This window comes from Amblyomma americanum, chromosome 2 (genome assembly GCF_052857255.1).
Source record: "Amblyomma americanum isolate KBUSLIRL-KWMA chromosome 2, ASM5285725v1, whole genome shotgun sequence".
In the NCBI taxonomy this organism is placed as follows: domain Eukaryota; kingdom Metazoa; phylum Arthropoda; class Arachnida; order Ixodida; family Ixodidae; genus Amblyomma; species Amblyomma americanum.
Window position 1 is genome coordinate 166,510,552 of NC_135498.1, and position 20,312 is coordinate 166,530,863.

Sequence of the window (20,312 nt, forward strand, 5' to 3'; positions counted from 1 at the left end):
AGCTTCCAGGGTAGGCATGTACCAAACCTTTTTCAGCAAGCTTAAGTTTAAAAAGGCAGTACTTTACTCTGCATTAATATGAGATAGTTGATTCGGAAGCAACATGAAATACACAGTGCAATCGAAGGCACACAGCATAAAAAAGCATGAAAGTTGACGCAGCACAGAGTAACAAGTTCTATTTTATTCGTGCCATGTGTAACAGCGTATGTCAGAAAAAAAGAGCATGCTTTTCAAAGTGTATATATGTTAGATTTGGCTTAATTTTCTTCTGCTGTATTTTGGCAGCAGCTGTGTATTTGTACACAATTTCATTGAACTAAAATTTTATGTCCTTCACCTAATCTGGCGAAATTAATTTTCTAGCCCTGCGATTAGCACGACTACGATGAATGGATGTAGGTATACCAGTATATTTTGCCAAGTGCAGCCTGCAAGGAACACATGGGCACATATCTCCGCCGTCGCAAAATAACGCAGGCAAAAGCGGCAAAAGACACTGCGTACCATGGTGGGTCACCGCAATAAGTGACAGCGAAAGTTCCTTCTCACATTTACCGCAGTTGCGATAAGCGCCTTTGCCAAATGCTACTCGATTGTGACCATGCAAGGCTGGACTGTTTCGTTCGAACAAGAGAGCGGGACTGACGAAGAGACGACACGGCTAACAGCAATAACTGGAAGCACCCGAATGTCTCGCATGAACATTTCTAAGGTATCCCGCACATGGATTGTGGCCAGAAACCAAGCACTACTTGCATTGGAGTCTCTTTAGGTCAGCTCCTTCGCTGGATTTGAAACGTGCTCGCGGAGAAAAACAAGGGTGGCCGGACAACATGGCGCTGATCTCGTTGCCAGCTTCAGAAAATGTCACACATCACGTCCTCTCCTCTCAATTTTCCTTCCTCCATGTGAGCGGCTTTAGCCTGCAGCCCAGATAACCATGAATATTCAGAGGATGTCCACAAATGGTATTAATGTCCAATGTCCATTTGCAGACATCATGTGAATATTGAGTGGACTTTTGTATGGCATTATTGTATAGACATTGCGGGGATATCATTTTGAGATGTTCTTTGAATATTTAAACAGGTTAAAAAATCCAGTATTATTTCAGTATGTGCATGAGTAGATGCTGTGCACATATAACTTTTTCTAATATTGAGTGACCAAATACACCGTACATTAAATTCACCACCTTTGCGCCTAGCCTATAAATTTTATATGCCATTCTACTCAATTTGCTAAGATGAAACCATCAAAATCCATTCTCACTCTACTACTGCATGAATATATGCAAAGAATTCCTTTTCTGCTTTTTGTGTGATCCTCAACCTTGTAGTGTTTGGCAGGAAAGAGGACATCATTTTTTGGCAAAATCTTACAAAAGCTCCCAGCTTTAAACATTTCCACATACTTTATTCACGTCCCAGTAGTCAAGTTTCTCTGCTGTAAAATAAGACAGTGGGATGACGAATTTAGCTATTGTAGGAGGTGTATAATTTAATGCAATAGCAAATGTCTTGTGACTTCTAATGAAGTCAGAATAGTGCATTTTTTTACTGAACTGCAGCATAATCTATGAGCATGAGGAGGCGCAACACACTGATAAGTGTAACGGTATAATTTTTGAGCAGTACCAGTGCACTCTTGGACACATTCATTAGTGTACAAGGTAGAGGGTGTTTAATATCTTTAGGTGCAGTTTAATTCCAAGATAGAGAATATAAAAATAGGACTTCCAAGATAGAGAATATAAAAATAGGACTAACTCATCTGCATTCCGCTGCAGGTAAAATAAAAAAAATCATTGTTTGCTTGATGGCTAGTTCATGTTTTTAAAGTTGAATAATTTTTACCGCAACATAAAGATGCCCACTTTTTGTTGCTCTAAAAATTATTCCACCTCAAAAATACAATCCCGCCTGGATGGGTAGATAATGACAACTTAGAATCACCACACGTTGCAGCATTAAACCTAATGCAGTCAGTTGTCCACTGCACTGAGTACACAAAAAAATAGACATCTACTTGTCTTATTTGTGTGCCCTCGAGACTCGTCAAAGCACTACGTATATTGCGAGAATATTGCAAACAATAAAACAAAGGAAAGGGAATTAGCATTGATAGAAGCAAGATACACAAAGTGAAGCAAAGATAAGACCTAAAATGAAACAATACTGGTCATAAAGATTTGTGGAAATGTCAAAGACAAGCAACTGCACAGCAAACTCAAATAGCAGGACAGAAAATACAGCAACTGAACCCGAAAGTTACAAACATTACCAAAATATATAAAAGAAACAGTTGCCCAGACTTTGTTATGAGCCACAACACACTGATAGATAATCTCAATTGCCTGTTCTAATGGTTTTTTAAAACATTTGTCCACTTCCTGAACACATTCCATGAACTATTTGTGGTACAGTAAGGTGTACCATGTCCACCCCTATGGTTAAATGCAGCAGTGGTATGAAGGTACAGGTAACCAAAAATAGATATCTTCAAAAGCAGATACCCTCACTGCGACTGCTGTGACAACTGGTAAAGCACTGCAGGTCACATGAAGATTTAGTTTCGTAATGTTTTTTTTTGTGCGGTGCAAAATTATTTACCACTTAAATATTCACTCAGTGACTTTCTTTTCCCCTAAAAACAATACAGGAACATTCCTTATTTTCAAAGGCTGCTGATTCTTTGATACATCTCATGTGTGCAGTAATGGAACATTTGCTTCTGAAAGGGAGCAGCACTGCCTTCTTAACATTTTCAAGCGGCCAGAATTTAAAGCGGACAACTGGGCTAGTTGGTGATCTTTAGATTCAATGCATTCAAGCATTCAATGCTTGTCTTTAGCACTAGTTACCATGTGCATTGAAGCCAGAATTTCAACCCAGATAATTTGGAGACGACGACAACCCCAATCCTGCTTGTGATAAGTACTCTTGTGATAAGTTCTCGTGGCCTATAATAACACAAGCAGAAGATGATCCCTCAACAAACGTAAAGTTTTGTATATCGACAATGTGACCGTCCACAATGCAGCAATCGTCTGGCCTGCTCCAGGTAAACTTGAAGTTGCCAGTCTTGGCCACAAAATACTCGGGTTGGTTGCACCCTTGAGGAAGGAGCCCTTTGTCATGGGCTAGCTTTCACTGAGTGTTTTTGCTTGCATCTCCAGATGGACACATTCTCTTTCAACCATTCGGCTGTAGAGCTGCTGAAGTAATGTTGCAGGTTTACGAAGTTCTCTCTTGATCTGCTGATTGCAATTATCAAATGTAAATGCACTAAATTAGTCCAGACAACCAAACACACCAACATCATCTGCAAGATGCAACAAAGAGAGCACATTAAATGAGACAAACTCATTGCCATACAGTCTTGAAAATTCGGATACAAAGTGTTCCAAAAGGTGACCCGCATAAGAGAACTGTTCAGTGTTTGCATATAGAGCGGGTGGACACATCTACAAGAACAAGAGGCCCCGTGTAGAACAGAAAAATTCTCAGCTTGGTGGCCTCCCACCTATCAAAGTTGACACTGGACCTCCCTTTGTGAGCAAATTTTATTGGGGCACGGTTGCTAACATGCATAATTGCTTCACAGTTCCTTCCGGCAAGTAGGCGCAATGCAAACGGATAGTGGTCCCGATAGCCATAGATGTATGAGCTTTCTCATCACAACCCAGACAAACTAAGTGCACATAATCGAACGGTAAGTTTTTGACACAATCAATAGGCAGCTTCAAAAGAACTGATGTGCCACAGTGGTGCTCTTCATCTGTCTGGTTACTGAATGAAAAATCTGTCCTGGGAGTGCTGGCTTTTGCAAGAAGGGCAACCTTTCCATTTATGTACTTCCCTTCCACATGAAAACGCAGACAACTGGAGTACCCAGTGTGCAATTTCATCATCATTACAAATGCTCTTGCAGGTGCGTCACAAACAAAACTGTGCACTTCAACTGAATATTGAGAATTATGGGCAGCTATGCCACTCTGCAACAAGTTAAGCAGTTCATCCACAAATGGCATAAGAAATTCATTTGGATCATGTGGTTCTGACGTCCCAGCAAACACTACAACAGGAAATGGGGTTAGTCCTTTGCGGTTTGTGTCCAAACATAAATATTGGCCAAATTTGAGTGCAGGAGCTTTTGGACACGAAGTCCATCAATGTTGAACGAGAGAGAGTGGATGGCATGTGTCCAGCTGTTTGCAGATCTTGATGTAGACCTCTCTGCAAACCAAAATTTCAGCATTGCCCCGCTCATTCTAGGTGTTCTCAAAAGGGTACGGGCATCAGAGGGCAAAGGACTGAAGCAATGATGCTTTTTTAATATCTTTAGCAGTGAGGTAACAGCATTGTGCTTAATCTGCTCGGACACAGCCCAGGCCTGAAGTTCTTCGTCGGCAACACTACTTTCAGAACAGTATACTACAGTTTCTTTTGCATGGTTACGCAATCTTGTCTCCCTCCCCCCATTGGTGTCCGAGGGGTTGGGAACAAAGGCAGTCGTCCAAATCGTGAGTCGGCGCACTTGTACGTGGCACCCGACATTCAGCTTCGCCAGGAATGGTCGGCACCTCACTAGACACACTCCATGCATCAGCCAACTCGTCAGGTGGACCTTCAGTTGATTCCTGGGTGCAAGTTTTGGACGAACCATGTTCAATCTGTACACTTAAAGTGTCACTCAATGCTGTGAAAATACGATTTGTTTGGTGCCATGCTCTTCGCTCAAAAGAGCGCTTCCGCTTAGCCTTAGGTATGGTTGCTGCCTAAAAGGGTATCACTCCTCATCTTGTGATGTGCTAGTCGTCACTCAATCCACACCAAAGAAGTTGAATTCGTGCAGCAGCACGGAACTGTCAAGTCAAACTTCCCTTCACACCTGCTCGAGTCCGCGATGCAATTGTTTTCACTGCCCAAAACAACTGCTGGCTGGACAACAGCAATCTTCCAACACAACTGACTACCGAAGCACTAGACTATGTAAAGAACTTCTGGAAAGCTGCACACCAAACCAGTCAGGTATGCAGTTCACCTTGCTAAAATCTGGTGACGTGATTTTTGTCTCTAGAGCAACTCTCACATGCTTCGGCATGCGCTCCGGCTTGTCCACCATATTGTTTGTTTACAACTGTTGAACACCGGCTTGACTTTTGTTGACTTTTAATGGACTGCAGCCAAATTAGTGCTAGACATTGTCGCAAAAACCAAATTATTACGTATATAACCCTAAATGAAAACATTTAAATTTTAAATGCTACAAAAATACACATCTTATTGGATGTTTGTCAACGAGAGGGGTTTTTTATATAGAGATGCAGATGGCGTCAAACTGTAAGTAGCCAAAACAAGCTCTAGTCGAGTGGCCAAAACAAGCTCTAGTCGAGTATCTATGGCAAATGCCATGGAGGAAAAAAAACTGTACACAATGGCAACAATCGGAAGTACAATGGAACTAACTGCTCAAGAGCCTTGTGGATTTTCATGTGAAAACACTGGCTCATGCTTTTGTGCTTTGCTGTGTCCAGTATGTAGGTATGTATGCAGGAAATTTTTTAACAGTGTGCTACTAGCAATAAACAGAACATATGTACATCAAAAACATTATTTGTAACGTTTTCTCATAGCAGTTTTCCTATGGATATCGCCATCAAATAGCAAATGCGTTGTTTGCTCGTTGCACGCACACTTTCCATAGCGCCTTCTGTTTACGCACACGCGTACAACGCCACCCCAACAAGGTTATCAGTTACTCGTGCCAGTTCATGTATGCTTCAGCGTGTTCTGTGCGTGTACCGTGTTGTGTGTCATAGAGCCTTTCCCTCTCTTGCACACTCGACCGCTCCGCTCCGCACGCACACTGCTTCTCGCTTGTTCATCTTGTCTACAGTGCCGCTGCCTTGGTTTTTCTCGGCTCCGTTGAAAGGCAGGAAGTTAGGAGCAAAGAAAAGACACAAACGCACAGAACACAAACACCCACAGAGAAGCGCAAATGTGCAATTCCAAGAAATACCGGGGGGTTCCCGGCCCGTGCTTCGCGGTGCGTTTCGAACAAATGCGACTCCCGTCCCTCCGGTCGTAAAACAGCGGGGAGGCCTCTCTCACACACATACACGCGCAAAAAAAGTCATGAAAAGGAAACTCGCAAGCTGGGTATATCACTCACAAAAACATATATGAAAGGATGCGCTTGCTAACATGTTGAGGTGGTCGAGCCGATTGCGTCTCTCGATCGTTCAGTGTGCGGAGAAAATGCAACGACGCTGTTTCGTCGTTGGATGTGCATGTAGCGACTGGAGTCGAACCACGATACCAGGCAAAAACGTCTTCTAGGCAAAGCAGCCTCACATAACATCGAAGGCACACAGTGCAGAAAAACTTCTGCAAGCACAGCAGAGCAAGGCCGCCAAGGCACGCACGCCAAGCAATGCGCAATGATGGTGGAGAAGAGGGGGACGAACACAGGTCGGGAAAGACAGGGGTCAATGTGTTTTGTTGCACACCCAACCCGGAAGGACAGGGTAGGGAGTGGAGAAGGCGAAAAAATGCTTGAAAAAAAAATGACTAGGGCGAGGAAGGACGAAGAAACAAACCGCGAGGAAATACCGCGAGGAAACCTGAGGAGCAAATTAGAGAGGGTGTTGGGAGACCCCGCTGCCCCCCCCCCCCCCCCCCCACAACTGCTGTATCCCAGGTATGTAAAAGATAAGAATTCTTTTTAAGGTGGGGCCATGACGTAGACATGTGACGTACTCCACCGCACCTCCGGCTAACATCGAAAGAGGAAGGGCGAGTTGCGGAGCCTACTCGACGATGCGCGAGAGAGAAAAATCTATGGGAGGGATCGGAAGGAGACGAGCATGGCGAAGTAGCTTGATTGCGGTGGCTGTAACTACGCTAATAATCAGTCCATTCAAAAAATATTTGCTGCCGCGCAATCCGGGGACGATGCCTCACTACCAGAGAGGTAGAAAACATTTTCGACCAGAGAGTTGTCAGTGGCCCTTTAAACAGTGAGTGGCGACACCATGGGTAACCCAAGATAGTGAGCAGGATGATGGTGAGCAGGAGCACGGACCCGAGCACCCCGCGCTTAGCCGTGCGTGGCATTGTCGTGTCCGGGGCAAAGGGGATCCTGGTCGTTGAGCCGATGCCGAGCGTTTTCGACCTTTAAGGCCCCTCAGCGGAAGCAACACACCACTTTGGTCTCAGCTTCCTGTAGATGGCACCTCCAGCCTGTCCTGACAGGGAAAAATTGGCAGTCGCCTTTTCCTATTCTCCCCTCTATCTTTCACTTTCCTACCCCTTTCTGACAATTCTCGTGTATCATACCCACTTCTTGGTTTTTCCTTTCTCCTGGCGGCGAGGGTTAACTTTGTGTGGCCAAGCACCCTGAGTTGCGTCATAGTTGGTTATTGTTGGGGTGTAAGCTGGCGTGGGCATGACTTGCTTGGAAGTTCCTGTCCCGTCCCCTTGTAGGGCTCCATGGTGGGTGGCTGGCACCATGGCCAAAAAATGTATACTCTTTATGGCTCCACTCCTATCCAAACACTATCAAACTCTGAAAAAAGTGCAGAACGAAATAACAGAGTTTTTTCCGAAAAAAAGGCAACATTCACCAAATTCTAGTCCTCTATAGCGAAATAGCTGAGAAACAAGCCAGAATTCTATCCCCATTCCTAGTGTCGAAATGCCTAACATATACCTTGGGCCGTGGGTACAAGGTATCCAAAATGTCCAGTGGAGAATTACTGTTAGAACTCGTTGAAAATGTCCAGAAATCAAAAACATTGCATCCATTGGAGAAATCCCAGTCTCCATAACAGCACACCGATCCCTAAACTCCGTCCGTGGCGTCACCTCTGAAAACAATTTCAAACACCTAACTGAAAAAGAAATGCTGGAAGGCCTCTCCGACCAAAATGTCAACGATGCGTACAGAATAAAAATCCGGAAAGACAACAAAGAAATAGATACAAAACACTTGGTTCTCACATTGAACACAAAAACATTACCTGAAACCACTGAAGCACGATACCTAAATGCAAATGTCAGGCACTATATTCCGAACCCATGAAGATGCTTCAATTGTAACAAGGTTGGCCATGGCTCACAGAGCTGCTGTGGCCGCAAAACTTGTGCAAAATGCGATTTGAAGGATCACGTTTCTGAAGGAATGTGACGCAGCCCTGCGTTGCGCTAACTGCAAAGGAGACCACGCTACATACTCAAGCGCCTGTCCGTCCTGGAAGAAGGAAAAGGAGATAATCACCATAAAGATAAAGGAAAATATTTATTTTCAGAGAGTGACCCTATTCTAAAGATCTCTAAAAAGGGTGATGCAGGAACAACGCGGAAAAAGTGCGCGCAATCTCGTCTGCGCTCGTGGACAGTGATGAAGCAAGGGAACATAGCTGGTAGGGGTGTGCGAATATTCGAAATTTTCGAATATTAACCGAATACTATATTTTTAGTATTCGTATTCGATTCGAAAACCAAGTATTCGTGTTGTTTCGAATATTCGATGCGACGCGAATATTCGTATTTAGCCAAATATTTTACTGCGGGCACCGTCGTTCGTTTCGGTCCGCAAGTCCTCTCGACATCGACATAGCAACATTGCGGCGCTCAGAGCCATGCGTAACGTCGGGCCATGCTGTAGCTGATTGTGCTGGTGAGCTTCTTTGTGGCTATACCTGTGACGGCGCGTCCGACTCTGATTCGTGCCATGGCGAACCAAGGTTGTGGAAACCGAAAAGGAAAGAGCGCTGTATGGAAATACTTTGTGAAGACATCGCCGTCGACGGCGGAGTGCACCACGTGCAGCAAAGTGCTTCGAACGCCTTCAGGTACGACAACGCCGCTTGTCAACCATTTGAAGCTGCATGCGGCCCAGATGAAAGAGTATCGAAAGATGGCTGCAGGTGTGCCGGAGAAAGATCAGCCGACCATGGCCGACTTCGTGCGCCCGACAGAGCCGCTTTCAGAAAAGATGACGCAAGCACTAAATAGCAAGGTCGCTGCCATGGTGGCGCTTGATTTGCAGCCCTACAGCGTCGTTGAAGACCGCGGGTTTAAAGAGCTGTTGGCAGCTGCTGTTCCAAACTATCGCCTACCGTCGCGCTCTACACTTTCGCGGGTGCTTGTTCCGCGCATGTATGACGATACGCGGAAGGTGAAAATGAAGCTTAGCAATGCTTTTGAAGGCGGAACTGCAGCTGTTGCCTTTACCAGCGATATGTGGACATCGCGAGCGAACGAAAGCTACGTAAGCTTCACTTGCCATCTCCTAGCTCCTAATTTTCAAATACAGTCACGCTTAACACGCGTCAGGGCCGTTTCACATGCATGCGACTGGAACGAAAACAGTCGGTCTAGTCGGTGACGCCGCAGTGCGATTTTCGGCCAGTGCTTTCACACGCAACGCGCGGCCACCGAATTCGGTCGCAGTGACGCGCATGGTTGCTTGACATTTACATAGGCAGCCCATTACTGAATGCAACATTAACACATTGGCAACTGTTTTATTGTTCTGTAATTATGATTTTCCTGAGGTGGAAGTGAATAATTCGCATGTCATTATTGGAATGAATTTTTTTTTATTAATCATGAATACATTGATGTCACTGAATGTAACTACTGACGTGAAAATAGCGCCGGCTACGAATCCGTCGATATAACCCCTAGCTGAGCACGCTGATCTTCTGTTTCTGTGTAGCTGTGTGCTGTGCCTCTTTCGCCAGCATGGAAACCTCTTCAGCGCTCAGCGTGAGTGTACTGCTCCTTGAAGAGTATTGCTTGTTGGAGAAACAAAAAATCCTCGCTGGTCATGGAGGCAGCGTCTTTGAAGACGTGGACACTGCTCCTGCTGTCTCCATTTTTGAGCCAGAACATCGCCGGCTGCTGCTTCTCGAGGAGTATTTTCTCCTTGAGAAAACAAAGCTCCTCATGAGCCTACCGAACTCGAGGCGGTGGTGGGTGCGGCCAATTTGGCAGAACAGGAAGTCGGAGTCAGAATTTTACACTGCCGTGAGTTGAGATGTTCGATTTTTCGCTTGGCCGCTTTTTTGCATGTGCGCTTGATGTGCTTCTTGCTAAGACATACTCGCGCTTTGCAGATGCCACTTCTCATCTCAGGAGACAAGGAGTATTTTAAAAAACACTTTAAGATGACTCCAGAGAAATTCGAGGAGCTGCACGCCCTAGTGGAGGAGCCACTAACAAAGGACCACACCATACGTGAGCCGCTTCCTTCTCGCATGCGGCTCGCAATCACCCTCAGGTCAGTGGCTTGGCTGCGTGAAAATTTGCTGGATGTCTGTGCGCCTGCTTCCGTTTGTTGATTTCGGATTGACAAATTTACAGTAACCTTCTCTGAAATTTTTGTTTCAGATATCTGTGCTCTGGAATGCATATGCAGGATGTGGCCATGGGATTCAGGGTGGGAATCTCCACAGTGGCAGTAGTAGTGCTCTACACCTGTAGGCTGCTGTGGAGAGTGTTGCAGCCAATCTGTTTAAAGGTATGCTGCATGGCAGTATTAACTCAAGGCTGTGCTTGCCATGCTGTGCTTTGTTGCCTCATTCAGTATGGAAATTTGCATGCACTGACCGTAGATGTGGTTGAGTAGTTCGAGTCATACAAGGTTCTCAGGAGTGTGTGATGAGTCAGTTGGTATCGCATAGTTCAAGAGATTACAAATTTTTGTCTGCAAGACACGAAAAGTACAGAGGGCTTGTGAAGGCTTTCAACAAGGAAACTCGAGCTGAAAGCCTGTCTCAGTGCGTCATCTCTGTATGCTGGCATTTGTTTTTGATTCTTTAATGCTACTCTACAAAGTGCCTGGCATCCATCCAGCACAAACAGAGGAGCTTATACATTGCACTGCGACTCGCATTAAAAAACAGGTTGCATATCAAGAAAAAATGAAGAGCTTAGTTGGGTCACTGACAGTAATCAGTGATGATTACGGAATAGCATTGTTGGTGATGAAGTTGTGTGTTGCAGATAAATGGTACCTAGTAGTGATGCTTGTGTGAGAAACGGGTCTAGTACTGGCCGTGTTGACTAGGTGTTGAGTGCAGTATAGCCCAAGAATGATCATTACTATTTCAATTTAGAGATGTCATCACTGCTATCAGTACACGCTGAGCTCTGTTTACCCAAATTTTACCCATTCACCAATTTTTATTTCAGATGCCAACCACTGAAAAGTGGTTAGAGGTGACTGCTGGCTTCCGCCACAGGTGGAATTTCCCGCACTGCGTGGGTGCAGTCGACGGGAAACATGTACAGATACAGGCCCCATCAAATTCTGGCAGCCTGTACTACAACTACAAAGTACTAATTTTGCTTTGTCATGCTTCAGAATCAATGCTCATGGTTGCGGTCACTTGCAGGGCACATACTCCATCGTATTGATGGCAGTGGCGGATAGCAACCTAAAGTTTGTGACAGTTGATGTTGGCGGCTATGGTCGTCAAAGTGATGGGGGAACCCTGTGCCTCCAGGTTTGGTAAGTGCCTGGAGGGAGGTCTTCTCAGGCTGCCAGCCCCCACACAGCTGCCGGGATCAACAGTAGTGGCGCCACACGTCTTCATCGGCGATGAGGCCTTTCAGCTTCGTCCCGATTTCCTGCGCCCATACTCAGGAAGGTGCCACGAAGACCACAAACGGATCTTCAACTACCGCCTAAGCCGGGCTAGGTAATCGAAGCTATAAAATACTCCCTTCACAACATGTATTACTCAACGCTATTTATTTGCAGGAGGTGCGTGGAAAGCGCCTTTGGCGTTATGGCCTCGAGGTTTCGGATCTTCAGGCGAGTAATTAACCTGAAGCCTGAAAATGTCGACTTTGTGGTGATGGCTGCCTGTGTCCTACACAACTTTTTGATGGACGATGCGTTCTATATGGATGCCACATATGGCGATCAAGAGGACAGCTTTGGGAATGTTGCCCAGGGCCAGTGGCGTGCCACCCTTGACGCTGATGGGGGCTCAGCCATGCTCGACCTGCAGCCTCCTGCTGGCCACAATTTTTCCAGGGCAGTTGCTGAAGCCAGGGATATTTTTTCAACCTATTTTGTAAGCAGTTGGGGTGCTGTACCATGGCAACGTGCGTCTGCAGGACTGCGACCATAGGTCATGATTGATAATAAGGCCCCTGTTAAGAGCATGTCCAGTTCAGCATCCAGGCTTCACCTAGGTGGTGACTGCTTTTGACTTGCTGTATACTTTATGGCGCGTGCGCACACACACACACATATATGGAACAAGCATACTGACACTTCCTGTGAAGTATACTTATTTCATGTCATTGCGTGTCGATCATGGCAACCTTTTTGTCTGAGCATTGCGGTCACATGTGGAACCTGTGTTGGTTGCTTTGTCGACATCTGCATGCTCAGTACTCATTCTTTGCGACTGCTGTACAATGTTTTCCATGCGAGCAACAAAATCTAAAGCCTTAGGAAATGTCGAGTCAGGCTTTGCAAAGAGCTACTGCTGGAGGTTTTTATTATGTAGCCAGGCAGGAGCCTGTGACAGAGGATCAAGTCTAGTGATAATAACAGAGTTGTTGGTGCAGCTGTAGTTGTAAACATACCTACTGCCGTGGTTTCTGCAGTAGTTGCTTAAAAAGGCCGGAAGTTACAGCTCAAATGCAATTTCCATTTACATAAGCCCTCATAGATTCTCTAGGCGACTATGATGCTGAAACATGATGTGACTGTAAACCTCAGACAGAGTTTGTTGGGAGTGACCAGGTTATGTCATATAGTTCACTTGGCCTGGCATTTTTGGCTGTGTGTGTGTATGGTAGATGTGGTTGTGTATTTATATAGTGTATATAATGTGTACTTATGCATGTTTGCATTATTTGTTTAATATTTGTGAAGTGAGTGACTACTTGTTTGCTTTGTGAATATTTGTATACATACATATTACACTTGTGGAGTTGTATCCATTCTCTGTGCAGTGATTTTTACTGGCTAACTGCTGTGATTCAGAGCTTCCCTATCCTTAGCATTCCCGTACCATTTGTGTTGTGTCTTTTATAGCCTCTTATAAGGAGATGCGAGCTTGTCAAGCCACCCATGAGGCAGGTTTTTCTCACCCCCCCCACCCCATGATGCACTTAAGCGCATGATGCATATGTGCTAACAAAACACGCGTGTTGACCACCAAAAACCAAACTCTTGGGCAGCAGACCATAAAGGGGCTTTATGAGCACTGCCTAGCCAACAATGATGTCCTGAATCCTAGCAGTACAGGTAGATCATCTACCTGTACCTGCGTCTTTCGGGTCAGCAGCCGGGCCCCATAACCACCGAGCCTGCTTGTCAAACACATACTTTGTGTTCAACAAGACGTTGTACAAGCAGATCTTCGGCACAGCAATGGGAGCCTCCATTTCCGTAGTCTGCTCCAACCTGGCCCTAGAAACGATAGAGAGTCGTGCGCTTGCGTCGTTCGACCCGCCACCTAGGTTTTTCCTGCGGTACGTCGACGACTGTTTCTGCATCATCCGACGACAGGATGCGGAAAAATTTCTACAGCACTTGAACTCATTTCAAGAGAGCGTTCAGTTCACGATGGAAGAAGAGAGCAATGGGCGCCTCCCTTTCCTCGACGTCCTCATTGAACGAACAGCAAACGGCATCACGACGAGCGTGTACAGGAAGCCTACCCACACAGGGCAGTACCTGAATTTCCATTCTGCGCACCCAATAGGGCAGAAACGCTCCGTTGCCGCGGCGCTTTACAATCGTGCCTTCAAGCTTTGTTCAAGCCCATGCAAAAGAACTCGTGAAGTCCGCCGCATAAGAAAGGAGCTTTCAAAGAACGGATACCCGCGTCAAGTGCTACAATCACAAGAACGACACGCTGCGGCCCCTCAAGCCGAAGCAAAAGCAGCCAATAAGAAAAAACGTGCAGCCATCCCATATGCCCCTGGTGTCAGCGAGACGTTATGCCGGATACTGGCTGACTACGACATCCAAGTTGCCCATGTCCCCTCCAGCAAGCTCAGAAACCATTTGGTACGAGCAAAGGACCCGCTTGAAAAGACCAGCTACCCTGGGGTAGTTTACAAAATTCCTTGCAAAGAATGCGGTGCAGCCTATATAGGCGAAACAGGGGACTTCAGGAGACGATTCAAAGAACACCAGCGTGACGTCAAAAACAAAAAAGTGATTTCTAACGCTCTCGCCGAACACCAGCAAAACACGGGCCACTTGATTGACTGGGATTCCACGCGCATACTTGAGAAAGAAAAATCATTATCTACTCGTCTGCTCAAGGAATCCCTTCACATACAAATGACAAGCCAAGCGATTAACAGGACGCAGGGCAATCTACCCGAGATATACATCCGCACGACACGCAACGTTTTCCCTACATAAGCAGCAGCCCATCTTGTTTTTCATCCCATTGTGAAGAAGGCACCCGTAGTGGTGCCGAAACGTCAATTCTCTTACGGTTATTTTTTTTCCTTTATGACTTTGGCGAGTGTTCGTTTAAAAAGGATATGCGAAACTGAAGCTGCAGGATGGGAGTTTGCTGCTTACTCAGAGGAGGCATTGTTGAAATGAGACAGTAACCCATGCGACTGGTGGCGGAGCGTGGGTTCTTTCAGGTACCCTAGTCTGTCAAAGCTGTGCACGAAGTACCTCGCAATACCCGCCACTTCAGTGCCAAGTGAGAGGGCATTTTCTGTGGCTGGAGAAGTCGTTTCAGCTAGAAGGGAAAGACTTCTGCCTGACCATGTGGAGCAGCTGGTTTTCATTTACGACAACCTTTAATGTTCATCCCAGCAACGTGCTTTTGTGCTTATGGCAAGATAGCGTTAATCAGTGCTGTGTACTAGTCATTTTCTGTGATAATTCCACTCTTCTAAGAATATTGTTCTAGACTTTGGTGCTTTTTGTGCAGCCGCACACACCTTTTGTGTTCATTTACTCATTGATAGTTGAACTGTGATGTTCTTGAATGCTCAAATAAATGTTTTGTAGTGGTTAAATGCGTCTGTCCTAGATTATTCGATTCGATATTCGGAACTAATTATTCGTATTCGAAAAATTTGATATTTGCACACCCCTAATAGCTGGTATCACGTGACTAAGGCACCGAACGAACGCGCGCAGTGTGGACGTCATACCGCAGAGCCGCGAGAAGACAGTGCTGTTAACGTAGTGCCACTGCTGGAGGTTTCCGGCTAGTGTGAGCGGGGCTTAACCATGCTTCTCTGCCTTAAGGTGCATTCCCAATAGTCCAGAAATTCGGCGAGAAAAGCAGATTCCACCGCTTTTGACTCCGAGCTAGGTGGAAAGCTGCGTGGTGAGGGCGATCAGGCTGGACACAAAGTTTTCGCGTTCGCAGCGGAAGAATCAAAAGGTTTTTCACGTCACATCTGGAAAAATACCGGTATGCCAGCAAGCATGGCAGCAATGGCAGTGGAGCCGAGCAGCGCTATTTTTTCTGTTGAGAAGCTCCTGGATTCCGTTAACGCCCATCCTATCGTCTATGATAAAAGGCACCTGAACTCAAGCGACGCCGCATACAAGGAGCAACTGTGGGAGAAGATAGGCAAGAAATGGGAGTGAGCGGTACGTACACTGGCTTGTAGAGTTTGCAGTGCGCCGATACCAGAAAAAACAATGTGATTTTCCCAATGCCAGAGCACCATTATTTACACAAGTTCTCCCTAGTTTCCATCCCATGAATGCGAAAGATCATGCCAGCATGCACGATGCTTATTTTACTGCGAAAGCAGCACACCGATCATTTCGCTCGTGCCGCTGCTAGCTCATGCTAGCCTATGCATGCGTAGCCCGTGCCAGAATGCACGGTGCTCGCCGATCATTTCGCTCGTGCCGCTGCCAGCTCCTATAGCGGCGCTAGGTTTTACGATACGAGATTTTGCGTGGAACAACGTGAGCGTAAGGCACTTTTATTGATTTGTGCGGAGTTGAGAATGAATAGGGGTGGCAGTAAACAGTCCTTTGCTGTTCTTGATAATCAAACTTTTTTTTTCTCTGCAGGGATAACCTGTCAAACAAATTTTAAAGGATACTTTCATGAAAACCAGAAACCAAATACGAACAAGCATGAAAGGTGCAGCCGGACTTGTAGGTGTTGCAACTGTTAAGTGGAGACACTTAAAACAAATGCAAGCATTTATGGAGCCAGTATCAAGAGAACCGATGTGAGTCAAACATTTTGCCAATCATTTTGTTTTTATGCATGCAGCTGTGCATGTTGGGTTTTCAGAATAAACAAAAGCTGGACAGTCTTTTACTGCAACATTGAGTACATTTGAACAAATGTGCAGAATTAAGACAGTGAAAGTTCTTTGTGCTCTTTATAAGTTGTCAACCAGTATGTCCACTTCCTCTAGCAAATAGGCTACTATGACTCCCGCCAGTCATGGGCCATGCCTAAAATCTGTGCATTGCACAAATCATGAGCAAACTAAGTCATGAAGAAAGTCCATTGCTTTAATAATGGGTGCGATGATTGTGAGCTCTATTCTCAATTCGAGCGGCCCATCCACATCACAAGCAGCAGCATCTGAAAGGTAAACATCTGGGTGGAAGGGCTCCCTGTAAAGGAAGTTCAAACTATAAGAATCCTAGGACTCTTTCTTCGGTCGAACCGGAAGAACAAGGAAACACTAGCAAAACTCCGGACAACCGTCAATATGACAGTAAGACTAATTAGACGAATTGCAAGCAAAAGGAAGGGAGTGAAGGAGACAGAACTTTGCAAAATAAGCAGGCTTGTCTACGCACTCCCATACTTAAAATTAGACAGTAGTGAAAAAGCCAAAGAAGAGTCTATGATTAGAACAGCATACAAGGTAGCATTAGGGCTACCGAACTGTACCTCCACTGAAAGGTTTCTGGGCTTGGGAGTACACAACACCTCGGACGAGCTTACAGAGGCACACTTAACAATGCAGAGAGGCCGGCTTTCCCGCACCAAAGCAGGAAGAACCATACTTGATCGTTTAGGACTAGGCATACAGTTGCCACCCCAAGATACCAAAACACAGATACCTAAACGCATCGCTAAGGTAATAAGAGTTAAGCCACTAGCTAAGAATATGCATCCTGCACACCACGAGGGGAGAAGAAGGGATAGGGCAAAAGCTCTACACAACATGTATAACCAAGATGAACATGCAGTATATGTAGATGCCGCAGAATATCCCCAGACACAAGCGTTCGCACTAACGGCGGTGGATACGCAAGGTAGACTGATAGTCTCCGGCACTACCATAACGAAATCCTCGGAAACGGCAGAAGAGGCGACAATCGCCCTTGCTATCATTAACACAGAAGCTACTACCATACTCAGCGACTCTAAATTTGCCATACGCAATTATGCGAGGGGCAGAATTTCTCAGGCAGCAATGAGCATATTGGGTCAAACCAAAGACTTAGACAAAATTATTGAATTGATATGGGTCCCGGCTCACTCGGGGAACCCTAGAGGTGGGGACGTGGCAATTCTGCTTAAACAAGCAATAGTATACTCCATCATGCCGGAAGTGGCAGGTGTTGAGGCTGTATGGTGCAAGATCCATTTAACCGATGGCGTTGTTCACGTTGGAGCTGTCTACAGGCCTCCAAATTCCGATGCAATGTATCTTGACCCGCTGTTCGACTACATGCTTAGATATACTCCCGGCAGCAAAACTGTGATGGCTGGGGACATTAATCTACCAGATATTAACTGGAAATCTCTTAGCCCCGGAAATGCTACAAATAACCTCATGATAGATTCCTTGTTCACGTTCAACCTTACGCAGATTGTCGACACGCCGACTCGTGTTCATAACCAAACCAGTTCTATTCTAGACCTATTCTTCGTTAGCGATCACTTTCCAAGAGGTGCCATAATAGAAACACTGCAAGGGCTATCAGATCATGAATTAATAGTGTGTAAATGGCCTATAACTAACCTTGTTAGCCCGGATCGTACTGAAAAACGTGTCTTCGTATTTAATAGAGCCAATGATGATGCTGTTATGACTTATCTCGTTCATGAATAAGAGAACTTTTCTTATTTATGTCAAGATAAGCAGTCCAGTATTGACAGCGTCTGACAGTTTTTTAAAAATCGTGTTATGCATTGCATGGAAAGCTTCGTCCCAACAGTTTGAAAAGTTGTCAAAAACCACAATCCCTGGATCACGCGTAAAATAATTCATATTAAATGAAGGATCAAAAGACTCGGACAGCGGAACAAATTTCGCTTCATCCCTGACTACGACCCTCGCCTTAATTCATTAAATAGCCAAATTAAACATGCAACTCAAAATGCAAAAGAACATTTCTGCAACACTACATTACAAAACTTTATTAAAACTGCGCCAAGCAAATTTTGGCGTTACTTGGGCACAAAGCAAAAGATAAGACCTCCCATGTCATCTCTGGACGGAAAACTTAATGCAGGTTCGTTCAACAAATATTTTCAATCGGTCTTCACTGTTGATAAAAACCACGTTGGCCAGGCTGCGCCATAACACTATGGCCACGAGCATCTCGTTGGTACGCCTACAATTTCTGAGGCTGGTGTGCTATCCTTGCTTCTAAATGTTGATGAAAAGAAAAGTAGCGGCCCAGATGACATTCCTAATGGTTTTCTAAAACGCTATGCCGAGCCTTGTAGCAAATATCTTTGTCTTCTCTTCCAGAAATCAATTCTTGAATGTTGTATTCCCTCTGAATGGAAAATCGCCAAAGTAATCCCTGTCCACAAATCAGGTGACAAACACTCCCCGAATAATTATCGACCCATATCTCTGACATGTACATGTGGGAAAATTCTGGAACACATTATCCTAAAATTTCTGACTCAATACGTAGAAGCTAAAAAGCTAATTCAGCCTTGCCAGCACGGTTTTAGAAATGGTCTATCCACTATAACACAACTTGTTGAATTCGTGCATGATCTTGCGCAAGGTATTAACAATCAGCCGCAATTCGATATAATTTTCCTTGATTTTTTCAAAGCGTTCGACCGAGTGTCGCACCAAAAATTGATGTATAAACTCAAGCATTTAATTGGTGATGGTCCCGTCGCACAATGGATCAGTAGTTTTTTGTCTGATCGTTGTCAATTTGTCCAATTTGACGGACATACCTCCGACAGTATTCCCGTGGTATCTGGTGTCCCCCAAGGATCTGTACTGGCGCCTCTTTTATTTCTGCTATTTATTAATGATATAAATAACCAAAATGAAGTACAAATGAGACTTTTTGCAGACGATTGCGTTCTTTATCATGAAATTAAACATCAGTCTGACCAGATCAAACTAAATAGCGCTTTGAATAAAGTTTTTCAGTGGTGTCATGATTGGAGTATGGTCATTAACAAAGACAAGACTGTTTCTATGTCCGTCACAAAGAAAAAAAATCCGCTTAAGTTCACTTACGGTTCTGATAACACTGCGCTACGACCTGTTACGGAATATCGATATCTGGGCATCCTTATCTCATCCGACCTGAACTGGACAATGCACGTTCAGTATGTAGCAAATAAGGCAATGAACAAGCTGTTTTTTCTGAAACGTTCCTTGAAAAACTCGCCTCCCGAGATAAAGCTTCTGGCATACACTACAATTATGCGCCCGGTATTAGAATATGCTAACATTACATGGTTCCCGTATACAGGCACTAGCGTAGCCGCACTGGAGAGTGTGCAGCGAAAAGCTGCGCAATTTATCTATAACCAGTACAGGCGCACAGATTCCCCTACTGAACTTTTGCATCGCGCAGGACTTCAGCCTTTATCTATCCGATCGAAACTGCACCGCTTGAAATTCCTATACTTACTTCTGCACAATTCATTTAAGCTTAACTCTGAAGACTTTGTCAATATAAGCCACTCCAGAATCACCCGCCGCAAACATCCTCTTACACTTGAAGAATTTTTTTGTTGCAATAACACATTCTATTTTTCCTTTTTTCCGCAAGCAGTGCGCGAATGGAATGCCCTTGACGCTTCGATTGTAATGCAGCCGACAGTCCTCAAATTTTTGGAGCTTGTTGAGCTGAGTATGCTGCCACAAAACTGACTAAATATTGTTAAAATGTTCGTGATATATACTGTGTCCTGTATAACTGATTACCCCAAATTTGTTTGTTCTTGTCTTGATTTAGGTAGACCCATCCTTTTCATTGTAAAACTGCTTACTGTTCTATAATTGTTTTATCTGGAAGTTGGGTATTTTTTGACATCCGCCCACCCCTGTAAAAACCCCGGTTGGAGTTGACAGTACGTTGAAATA

General features: G+C 45.0%; 1 protein-coding gene and 1 long non-coding RNA gene across 3 annotated transcripts in view; one reads left to right on the forward strand and one right to left on the reverse strand.

Moving 5' to 3' along the window:
- Positions 1-166: 166 nt before the first annotated feature.
- LOC144121956 (uncharacterized) overlaps positions 167-20,312 on the reverse strand; it is a 75,125-nt gene continuing 54,979 nt past the window's right edge. The window contains exon 2 of one of the 2 annotated variants that reach the window (XR_013312753.1): positions 167-926. This is a non-coding gene — a long non-coding RNA (uncharacterized LOC144121956). Of the gene's footprint in view, positions 927-4,319; positions 4,646-20,312 lie in introns of those variants that run through there. The other variant, XR_013312752.1, reaches the window with a different exon arrangement.
- On the forward strand, positions 9,154-10,942 carry LOC144119250 (uncharacterized). The gene is made up of 3 exons (XM_077651916.1): positions 9,154-10,043; positions 10,133-10,296; positions 10,407-10,942. The coding sequence occupies exons 1-3, from the start codon at positions 9,759-9,761 to the stop codon at positions 10,642-10,644; spliced, it is 687 nt and encodes a 228-aa protein (XP_077508042.1). The 5' UTR covers positions 9,154-9,758; the 3' UTR covers positions 10,645-10,942.